An 11590-nucleotide genomic window follows, 5' to 3' on the forward strand; every position below is an offset into this window, starting at 1 on the left:
AACACAGTAGTGTGGGAACTAACTCAGTACTCCAAACTCAGATCCCTCACATGTCAACATAAATAAAATTAGGGACCATTGTGATGCATTTTAACCATCTTCCTTTTCTCAAGAGGATTAATTCCCAAAGCTGTTTGGTATTACTCTATAAATATGGGCCCTTGATTCTCTTCTCACTTAGTGGTTTTACATTAGTGCAACTACATTGGGTTTTAATGGCTCCTTCTTTAGCATAGAAATCCATTTGGGGCTCTTTGTCCAGCCACTTCACTTTAGTCTATGATCCCAATCTCTGATCCCAGGAGTAATAGTTGTCACAAAGACTCTCATCTCATGCACACCAGCACCATTAGATTTCAGGTAGGGAGTGCTAGGAAGGTGGACCTGCTCCTATATCAGCTGATACAGACACCATCCCAAATGGGCTGTCTAGGGATATAGCCATCCCCCCGCAATGGCTAGTAGCTGCAGTATGTACAAGCTGGAGCTTTCTTTGCTCCTTTGAGAAGGAAAAGCAGAGAACACCTTACCTATGCCCTCTGGATTATGCCCTGGTCAGCAAGGATGGACCAAGAGAGGATCCAGGCCAGCGTCCCTCTTTTCTCTCTTCAGTCTGGATGGAGCAGGATTTGGCTTGGGGTGTTTTTCTAATTTTGAGGCAAGTTCATCTGTGAGAATGGATAGAATTTCTCAGATTTTAACGAAAAATGACAGTTATTTTTGTTCTTTCTCCTGCTTTTCTTACCATGTGAAAGAAGCTGTATCTTGATTAACTAATAGGGAAAACTTGCCTTAAACTTCAGTCCACAGCTGTTCAACCCTCTTCTCTAAAACACCTAATTTGCTGCAGCATTTAAAGAAGCAGCAGCATTCTGAGTGTTCTAGTAATAGCATGGGGATTTCCTAGCTCCATTTTCTTGTATGTCCTTAGAAGATAATGTTAGAATGTTTGGCGAGCATATACGTTAGGAGTTATTTTGGAAAAGTTCTATGGCCTGTGTTATACAGGAGGTCAGACTAGATGATCCCAATGGCCCCCTCTGGCCTCGGAATGTATGAATCTTAGTGTGACTAACTTTTAAAAGGTGACTGCTGTATATTTCATAGCCACATTTTGACTTAAAATGTTTTTCCCCCAAAGACAATATATCAACAAAACCAAACAATAAAAACAAAAGTAATTCAGCACTTTTAACAAAGGACTTATTGGCGCTTACGTAAGGTAGCTGTGGCATGCTTTTTTAAAAAAACTGTAATAATTTCAATGTGTCATTTATACAAAGAGATGTGAGGTGTAATTGCTGTTGCTTTGTTACAATAATAATTGCTATTAACATACAAAACCTTTCGTTTCTATGGGGGGTGGAGTGGGGAGGAAAAGGAATTATGGACATGAGAGATTTTTCTGACTTTCTTCAAAAGCTTAAATTCAGAACATTCCACAGCTGGTGCAGAGCAAGAGATGGGATAAGGACAAGATCCATTTTCCACTGATGTTTAGTGTCTTGTGTTTGGAGCCCACATCATATTAACGAAAAGCGTCCAACAACTGATCCAAACTCATGCAGCCTCCTGCCTATGGCAGTGTCTTCAGACTTCATAGGTAGTGGCAGTTTCATAAAGCTGTGTGATGTGTGAAGCCAAATTAATTGTGAATACAGCTCTGGTCCAATATGTTTAATCTGGTAGAAGATAAAGCAGAATTAGAGGGAAATCTGTACATTCACACTTTATGATATGCCTTGATAAACTGAAAATCTCACTCCTGGGTTCCAGTAGAAATTGATAGTTTTAATACCCCACACACTACAGATCAGGGGTAGGCAACCTATGGCACGCGTGCCGAAGGCTGCAAGCGAGCTGATTTTCAGTGGCACTCACACTGCCTGGGTCCTGGCCACCGGTCCGGGGGGGCTCTGCATTTTAATTTAATTTTAAATGAAGCTTCTTAACATTTTAAAAACCTTATTTACTTTACATACAACAATAGTTTAGCTATATATTATAAACTTACAGAAACAGACCTTCTAAAAATGTTAACATGTATTACTGGCACGCAAAACCTTAAATTAGAGTGAATAAATGAAGACTCGACACACCACTTATGAAAGGTTGCCAACCCCTGCGACAGATCATAGTCATTCTTTGTGAATAGAAACTTTAAAGCAACATATCCATTTCCATTCTTTTAATTCCTATGAAAACCCACTTGTGTTTTCACATGCAATCAGGAGAGGTCTTGGGAAGCGATAGTACCTGTCCTGAAATTTACGGGACCAGAATATACTGTAAAACCTTCCTGAAGCAACTCAGTCTGTGAGGTGTGGTCAGTTTTAGATTGTGCCTTACTCCTGAGGTCTGAAATGTTATCATGGTTTTTGGGTCCATAGGCAAAATATCCATCAGTTAGAGAAGAAAAATCAGTCAAATAGGGAGACATGCAACTTGAAAGCTTGGGTAGCTTTCCTTATAATCACAGTTTACCCAGGGACCAAGCTAGGTCTAGGAGAGAGTGGTTTCTGGGTCTTTCAAGTGTTGCCATGAGGTTTATAACACTCATATAACAGAGGAATATGTTAAACCTTGACTACCAGATTCTGGGGCTGGATCGGGGTGGATCACTTGATAATTGCCCTATTCTGGTCATTCTCTCTGAAGCATCTGGCACTGGCCACTGTCCGCCTGACCCAGTATGGCCAATCTTATGAACCCCATTGGGTGTGTGTGAGCATTGGGCTCATTTTCACATGGCCAGTGTGCACAAAAGCTTAAAGCACAGACCCCTCTCACAAGCCTGGCTGCTCCTCCAGCCTTTGCAGGAGCTGGGCGCCCTCTAGCGAGCAAACCTCACCTAGAGGTGTGGGCAACAGCGGGGATGGATCACTTGGTGATTACCTGTTTTTTTCATTCCCTATGGGGCACCTGGCATTTACCAATGTGGGAAGACAGGATACTGGGCTAGATGGACCTTTGGTCTGACCAGTAGGGTTGTTCTTATGTTCTTATGTAGAGCAAACAAGTGAGAAAGATGGGAAGAGCCAAAGAGGCAGTTGAACCACTGGTGGGATAAAATCTCTCTCCTTCCCCCTGTCTTTAGTGACCCGGATCTCCTTGACCCTGCGGCTTTGTCCCTTGGAGCCTTTTCTTCTTTCCAGTGGGGTTTGATGGAGTTTTACACACTGGCTTCCCTTCCCCAGCTTTGGGGGTGAGAGATTCGCAGCTGGGGTGGAATGGTCTAGCCCTGCCAGATGTTAAGGAAGATCAAGGGGAGCGGACCAGTGGGCGGGGGGTTCAGCCCCCAGTGCGCTCTGTGCCGCAGTTTCCCTAACCCCTAGTGCTGTCACCTAGAGAAACGTGGTTAGCCAGTGGGGCAGGGCTCTCCCCGGCTCTGCTACTTCAGCAAGGCTGGAGCACGTGGACCAAAGAGGGGAGGGGGTCCAGCTTGCCCCTTGCTGGCGGGCTCCTCTTGTCCTGTGTCACTCACACCGTCAGACCAAGCGGCCGGGGTTGCTCACGCCTGGCGCCCCCAAGTCACTCGTCTCGCGCTCGGTGGGAGAGCTCCCGAAAGACAGGTGGGGGCTGTCAAAGGACACGCCGTTTCCTGGAGCACGCCCTCCCCCGCCCTCTGCCCCCAGCTGTCCCCAACCACCCGCGGAGCGGGCGGGGGGGGGGGGGTGGCAGAAAACGTGCTCGCTGACTTCCCCGCCTGGCTCATCCCCTTCCCAGGCAGAATCGCTAATTAGGGGGCCAGAGTGGGATTTCGTAGGTCCTGCGTCAGATGGAGCCCGGAGGCGATTGGAGGAGGCTTCGCTTTTCCCTTTTTGACTAATTATAAAGTGGCTCCATCCGCTTCCCAGAGCCCTGACTTTGGTGAAGAGCACCCCAGCCCTGCAAACAGATCCAGCCAGCCAGCGCAGGGGGCCAGCAGACCGCAGCTCCAGCGGGGCACTTTCTCCGCCTGCCTCCTCGCTCCTGTAAGATTTACTGAAGCTGATGCTCAGTAACTGCGAGCTATTACTTTTCTCCTGTATTTTTTTTCCTTCTAGAGCTTCCAGAGGCACAAATTGCTTAGCCCTTCTATAAATACAAGGGGCTCAAACCAAGAGGCTCCAGCAAGCGACAGCTCACTCCCGAGGAGCTTCTGCGGGCTCCCAAGGAAGCAGCATGTATGTGAGTGAATTGCTCTAAGGACCGGCACTAGGCTGGGGCGAGGCGTCTAGTACCATTGCTTGCAGTGGCTAGGCTGAGTTTTATTTCTGTAACAGCTTTGCTGTCTAGTTTCCTAGGCTACTGCTTTGTTGTTCGGAGGCTGTGTGCCTACAAACTCTTGCCAGGCAATCGCTCCAAGGCTTTACCTTCGAATATCTCTGTAGATCTGGTATCTAACCTCTTTCCTGGCTGTCCGGGATAATGACTGGGGACAGGGAAAGAGAGTGGCAGGAGAAATGCTTTAATTTAAATTGCTTTTCAATCAATTTGGGGGGAAACTGATTTAATTTCCGTTAACCACTTTTAGTTCGTTCTTCACACGCAGCGCTAGGTCCTGTTCCCGTGCAGGCTCTGGGCTTGCAAAAAGGAACAACTCCAGCTCTGCGAACCCCAGAGGAGCCAGGCTGAGGTCTTGGCGACCCAGGGAAGTGGGGGCGGGGAAACCGGGGGCTGTCCCTGTCTGCCGCCGCGGAACAGAGAGCGCAAAGTGTTCCAACTTGCTGCACTCCGCGCCCCGTGCCTAACCAGGGCGGCGCGTTCCGCTGCTGGTGAATAGTTTGCAGCGCCAGTGTCTGAGGCTTGGAGGAAGCCGGGGCACCGCACAGGTGTGACTGGCTGTGGGGTTGGGGACGCTTCTCCCAGGGCCAGGGAGGAAGCTGGTGGCAGGCTGATTTCTGACCTGTTCTTTTCGCAGCCCATGGCGTTGCTCCTGAGACTTTGCGGCTTGTTCTTGGCTCTCAGCAGCTGCCTTGTCTGGACAGTGCAGGCGGACTGCAGCAAGGACTGCGCCTCCTGCTCCTACCGGCTGGGTCACCACGCAGAGATCAACCCCCTGGTAAGCGGGATCCATGTATTCCCAAGTAACTCTCTCACCCCACACGCCGCCCAAGAGGTACAGCAGCTGCTCCCGGAGGAGCCGGCTCCCCTCAAGCAGAGTTAGAGAAGGGAGTTTAGCTGTCGGGGTGGGGGGACAAGATACTCCGGCCGCGGGCTGGCTTTCCTGCGGCTCTGCGCTCTCCTTCCCCCGAGACAAGCCGCACAGTTCGGCACCCTGGAGAGCTCCACAAAGCTCCTGCCCAGCCCCAGCGAGTCAGTTGAGCTAATTGACTGTTGAGGTCCACTTGCGGGTGCTCCAAGGTGCCCGGGGAGGATCGGGCCTTAGAGGAGAGCAGGCAATGATGCCTCCACCCAGGGGCCCATCCTGCACTGGTGGCAGGTAGCGAGCCACTGACGCCTTGGGGAGCTGGGCCCTTTACAAGACCTCGCCCCCAAGGGCAGTGCCCGGGAGATAAGGGGGGTTTCTGATATTTGAACTCGAGTCTACCAGCGCAGCTGGAACCAATTATCTTCTTTAAAACATAAAATGCAGCATTTCAATTGGAGGTCTGATGTCACACCGCTAGAGTGAAATAGACTAGAAATGCCACCAGAGCTATTCTGGGAGCTCGAGGAGAGACTGGAACAGGCCCTTCTAAAAACTACTAAGCTCCCTCTCCCCTTAAATAATGACAGGTTTCAGAGTAACAGCCCTGTTAGTCTGTATTCGCAAAAAGAAAAGGAGGACTTGTGGCACCTTAAAGACTAACCCATTTATTTGAGCATAAGCTTTCCTGAGCTACAGCTCACTTCATCGGATGCATCCGATGAAGTGAGCTGTAGCTCAGGAAAGCTTATGCTCAAATAAATGGGTTAGTCTTTAAGGTGCCACAAGTCCTCCTTTTCTCCCCTTAAAAGAAATCATCCTTTTACCTGTGAGTCTAAAGTTACCCTGATCACTAGGTTTAATTTTGAGAATTCGTAGGATAAGCTCCCGGGAGCAAAAAAGTTTCAGGGAGCCTTTTGATGATCCTGGTGGGACTAAGAGAGATTGAAGCCTAGAGAAGAATGGAATCACTGCAGAAATTCCGGCCCAAGTCTCTGGTTCAGAACAAATCCATCACATTTTAAAAGAGAGAAAGCAGCGAATAATGAGATGTAAAGGCAGAACAGAACTGAACCAATGGCAAAATAGTCTGTATTCGAATCCCCTCGAGAGGAGAACGTCTCACCCTGGGCTCCGATGTAGTTTCCCTCTTAGGCGTTCCCTAATAACGAACTGTTCCTTTAGCAAAGAAGCCTCTCCCGTATAGGATATGGCGTTGTTCTTGTCTTCTCATTCGACAACCATCCATTATAAACTGCCTTCCATTAGAATGAAAATTGTTTGTCCTTTGAGGATAACTTTGCAGAACAGGAGTCTCATTATGTGATTACACAGCTAGGACAAGTCATCAAAGACATGGGAGTTTAAAGATTTCCTTTAAATCTGTTATTCCATTTCTCAGTTACCAAGTCATAGCTTGAACGGAAAATCTCCACTCGACTCCATAACATGCGTTTAAAAAGTGCAAACGCGACGTAAACTTACACTTCTCATTGTTACAGCACCTACCGTTCTATCGCAGGGAGAGGTTAGAGAACAATGGTCAGACTGCCAGTGTATGTAATGCGTGCATTTGACAACACTGGATCCTATACTTATAGCATGGGTCTGTGTACAGTTCTCCTGTATAATCAGTCATACAGATCTCCCTGTTGTTGGTGCGGGTCCTTCGCAGTAGAACAGGGAGAGAAACAATATTTCTTCTTCTTCGTCTGTGATTTGGGAGGGAGATCAACAAACAAAAATATGGCTAAGAGACACACTCAGGGGGTAGAAGAAGTAGCTGAAACTAGTTTTGACTTGTTTGTTTGACAGTATTCATTTAAACGAAAAAAAGTTTAAGTTTAAAAAAAATTAACGGCCAAGGTAAAACTCTTAAATCCAAAAAAGCAAGAAAATTCAGATTCAAGGCTGCAGCAGTTCCGTCCGGGAAGGACGGCGGAAGATGACATGATGCTGGGCTGTATTTTTAGCCTTCATTGGCTCCTCTTATTACTAGGTATTGGAGCTTCTCGTCTGGGAGACGGCACCATGGAGAGGTGCAAGCCGCCGAGCGCTCTGGCTGAGGTCGGGCCAAGCACAGCTCTTCACGCTGTAGTGAATAGTCCCACTGAATTCAATGGAGCCATTCACCTGCTTCTTGAAGTCAGTGGGACTGAGTGCTTTGCTAGATCCCCGCCAGAGAGTTCAGCCTCTGGCAGGGTCAGTCCTAAGAATCTGAGCCTGCTCCCGGTGGAGGAGGAACAAGCCCTACAGGAGCAGCAATACCTCAATAAGAGTTTTTTTCTTCCAGATATCGGGAAGCATTTAGTTGGCTCAAAGGACATTGCCTGTAAAATGTAGGGCTACAACATTTAAGTTCAGAGGGGTAGCCATGTTAGTCTGGGTCTGTAAAAGTGGCAAAGAGTTCTGTGGCATCTTATCGACTAACAGAGGTACTGGAGCATAAGCTTTCGTGGGTGAATACCCACTTCGTGGGATGCATGTAGTGGAAATTTCCAGAGGCAGGTATAAATATGCAAGCAAGAAATCAGGCTAGGGATAAGGAGGTTAGTTCAATCAGGGAGGATGAGGCCCTCTTCTAGCAGTTGAGGTGTGAACACCAAGGGAGGAGAAACTTCTTTTGTAGTTGGCTAGCCATTCTTGCTAGCATATTTATATCTGCCTCTGGAAATTTCCACTACATGCATCTGAGGAAGTGGATATTCATGCATGAAAGCTTATGCTCCAATACATCTGTTAGTCTATAAGGTGCCACAGGACTCTTTGCAACATTTAAGTTGTTCTTAAGGTACAGCCTGTTAAAGCATGAGAAACCATCCAAACTCAGTGTGTCCTCTGTAGTTAAAAAACACTAGCATTATTTTAAAATATATTCACAATGGCACCTTGCATGGAATTTAAGGGTCTAGTTCTGACAAATGCTAGGTGTCCTCAATTCCCATGGAAATTGATGGGAATAAGGTGCTGAGTACTTTGCAGTTGACATTCAGCAGCACCTTGCAGACTCTGACCTCAAGGATTTGATTTTGCAGTCTTTGTGCACTCAACACTCCTATTGAAATTAATGGAAAGTTTGTGATTGTTTCAGTGCATGAGGAATGAAGGTTTGGACCCTAATCCAGCTGAATTATAAATCACTGAACATTTTTGTTTATAACAGAAATAATAGCACCTCTTTAACCACAGCAGTTACACACAAAAAATATTCTGAATGCAGTTGACATATATGTCCACATGAAATTCTGTACGTCTATTTCAATGAATTCTCAGTGTTAATTGGGAAGCCTAAGTTAACATTAACAATCTTTCTTGTACAGCAAAGCTATTTAAGGAAGCGTTAAATCCTGTTCAGCAATAGCATTTATCAGCTGATATACCAAATCAGAAAAAGTACAGTATCATACAATATTTTACATACTATTGGTTTCTAAAACATAAATGTTTCTAAAGACATTAACAACTAGTGAGTTCACTATTACTTTTATCATAATGAGCACTATAGGAAGTAAGCAAACCAAGTGTGTGATGTATGTTTTTTCTGGGGGTGGGAGAATGATTGTTTAAACTGATCCATTCACCAAAAAAAAAAGTTCTTGTTTTTTGTATTACAGTGATTTCCAAATCAGATTCCAGCTAAGACCATATTATTTTAATAACCCAAATATGTTCACATGGACGTAGTCATGCAGTGCCAGTTAAAAAGAAAAATTGTGATGGCTTAGGAGTAGAACGTTGCTAACAACATAATTACTTTAAACTCAATTTGAGATGAACCTTTAACTCTTGAGTAATCACTAATATGGAAATAATTCTACCATAAATCTTCTGTCTTGCTATAGCATATATAGTAGATTGACAGATGCTTTTTCTTAATATATTTATCACACTTAGGACTTAACTCACAGGTAACTACAGAAGTAGTGAGGTAGTCAGTTACTTACTACACAGAGCTGTTTTGAGGCTTATTTTCACATTTGTAAAGCTTTCTGAGATCCTTAGATGGAAGGCACTATAAAAGGGTAAATTAAGTATCATAATTTATTTTTATTTATTATTAAAGATGATGATGGGACAATAAGGTTAATAATGTAAACAAACATAACATTTCAAATATAATAAATGCATTTCACAACTGCAAAAATCTGATCATATGAGATCATACCTTTATATGATTTAATCATTTCTCAGAGGCCCACCTATTGCAAATTATGAGCTAGTGGAGTGGAAATGACTTTTCTTAGGTGAAATAATTTCAGTATTACTGCTGATTACTCAGTTTTACCTAATCTTACTTAATCCTTGTCAAAATCCTTTTGACGAGACATTTTTGACCTCCCTAAATTGTACACTTAAATATAGAATATTACTTAGAAGTGCTCATAAATTGTTCCAGACCTCTTTGAGAGAGATGTGTGTGTGCACATGGATGTCTTTGTTTAAACTAGAAACATAGGAATTGCTGTAGCAGATCAGACCAGTAGTCCAGCTAGTCCAGTATCCTCTATCTGACAGTGACCACTACCAATATCAGCTGCTTGAGGGGAAGGCACAAGAAATGGCATAATGAAAAATTATGGAATAAGATGTCCATGAGGGAAGTTCCTTCCAGCCAATGAGTATCTAGAGCAGTGATACTCAGACTGATAATCGTGAGTTGCAAGTGGCTCTTTAATGTGTCTCCTGTGGCTCTTTGCAGCACATAATATTAAAACACTATGACTTAATTATTAACTAATTGGGATGCTTTTACTGTGTTTACAACCAACTGTAGTTGATAAAATAATAATATTGGTCAGTCATTTTGCTGTGAGAATAATATGTATAAACCTAAATATTTCCCCTGTCATATTGTTTAAATATGAATATCTAGTACTATAGTAAATGAAACAATTAATTCACACTGCTGTGGGTCTTTTGGGTAGTGTTGATGGCTAGTTTGGCTCCTGAACCTGTGAGGTCTGAGTATCACTGATCTAGAGATTGGCTTGTGTCTTCAACAAAAAATAAAAAGACAAGATGACATCAGAGTGTCTGTTTCTTTTAAATCATTCTTAGTAAATCCGATCAATTTTTCAGGCATGCACACTAGAATGTGAAGGAAAACTGCCTTCTGCCAAAGCCTGGGAAACCTGCAAGGAGCTTATGCAATTGACAAAACTGGATCTTTCTGAGGAAGGCAACAGTGCTCCAGGGGACAACAAGAAAGAACAGGATGAGAACCATTTGCTAGCAAAGAAGTATGGTGGCTTCATGAAAAGGTATGGTGGCTTCATGAAGAAAATGGACGAGCTTTATCATGTAGAACCGGAGGAGGAAACAAACGGAGGTGAGATCCTTACTAAGAGGTATGGAGGGTTTATGAAGAAAGACTCCAATGATGACGCCCTGGCTAATTCCTCTGATCTGCTGAAGGAGCTTCTGGGAACAGGGGCCAACGCTGAAGGCTCACATTACCGACAGATAAATGATAATGATGGGGAGGTCAGTAAAAGATATGGAGGCTTCATGAGAAGCTTCAAGCGCAGTCCAGAACTGGAAGATGAAGCCAAAGAGCTGCAAAAGAGATACGGTGGCTTTATGAGAAGAGTAGGGAGGCCAGAATGGTGGCTGGACTACCAGAAACGTTATGGTGGATTTCTTAAGCGCTTCACTGATTCTTTTCTCCCTTCAGATGAAGATGGGGAAAGTTATTCCAAAGAGGTTCCAGAGATGGAAAAGAGATATGGTGGATTTATGAGATTTTAATATCCTCCCCTTTACCCCTTTTGTCCCAAATGAAAGACACTGCCTCATTGGTCATAATTTATTGTAATGTGTTGCTTGTACTGTACAGTTTTTTACTGTCCTAGTTAATGATGCAATCTGTTGTTTCAGGTTCCGTGTTCTTTTAAGTCAATAACTTCTGTTTTAGTCAGTTTAAGTCTATATTGTAGTTTTCATGCAAAAACTATTTTGGTTACCTTATCCCTTTTCTTTAAACACTACCGCACATCTACAGTAGAACTACTTAATTGTGTATACAATAAATTCTTCATCCTAACTGCATAATGGATTTTGAAGTGTTTGTTATTTCCTACTAGTGCATTTAATCAACCACTTTGTCAAATTCATTCAGCACTGAATAACCAAAACTTATAATTTAAAGCACCAGTTCTTTGTAATCACACAATTCCTTCTGTTCACACCACAGCAAGAATTGAAATTGGATTAATTTTTATCTTTGCTTCCTAGGTTTCTTATAAAGTTAGGACACCGAATATATCCTAAAATGGGTCAGATTTCTCCTCTCACTTTTGCAATTTAGTGGAATAAAGTTTTTTAAAAGACTAAAATTACTATCCACTAAGTTTAGCTATTATGCAGCAAGAAAACATATGAGCACGGTATAAAATACTAAAAACATTTCTTCAACTTCCCTGGCATACCAGGGAATTCTAATATTTCTTTGGACATATA

At 43.8% G+C, this 11590-nt stretch overlaps 1 protein-coding gene across 4 annotated transcripts; it reads left to right on the forward strand.

The window, feature by feature from the left end:
- The first annotated feature begins 3554 nt into the window (after positions 1-3554).
- Positions 3555-11142, forward strand: PENK (proenkephalin). 4 transcript variants are annotated; one of them, XM_084621661.1, is made up of 4 exons: positions 3555-3572; positions 4047-4170; positions 4904-5044; positions 10211-11141. In XM_084621661.1, the coding sequence occupies exons 2-4, from the start codon at positions 4165-4167 to the stop codon at positions 10877-10879; spliced, it is 816 nt and encodes a 271-aa protein (XP_084477787.1). In that variant the 5' UTR covers positions 3555-3572; positions 4047-4164; the 3' UTR covers positions 10880-11141. The 4 variants fall into 4 exon arrangements, with proteins under 4 accessions (XP_084477787.1, XP_084477789.1, XP_084477786.1 ...); XM_084621663.1 differs by having other exon boundaries at positions 4047-4166; XM_084621660.1 differs by lacking the exon at positions 3555-3572 and having other exon boundaries at positions 3850-4170.
- Positions 11143-11590: the final 448 nt, after the last annotated feature.

Source organism: Lepidochelys olivacea (assembly GCF_965140295.1).
Source record: "Lepidochelys olivacea isolate rLepOli2 genome assembly, chromosome: 2".
NCBI classification, from domain to species: domain Eukaryota; kingdom Metazoa; phylum Chordata; order Testudines; family Cheloniidae; genus Lepidochelys; species Lepidochelys olivacea.

What these genes read in the sequence shown, in the direction of transcription:
- PENK (XM_084621661.1), top strand. An exon ending in ACGCAGAGATCAACCCCCTG is followed by an intron (nt 5,045 to 10,210) that starts GTAAGCGGGATC and finishes TCAATTTTTCAG; the next exon opens with GCATGCACACTAGAATGTGA.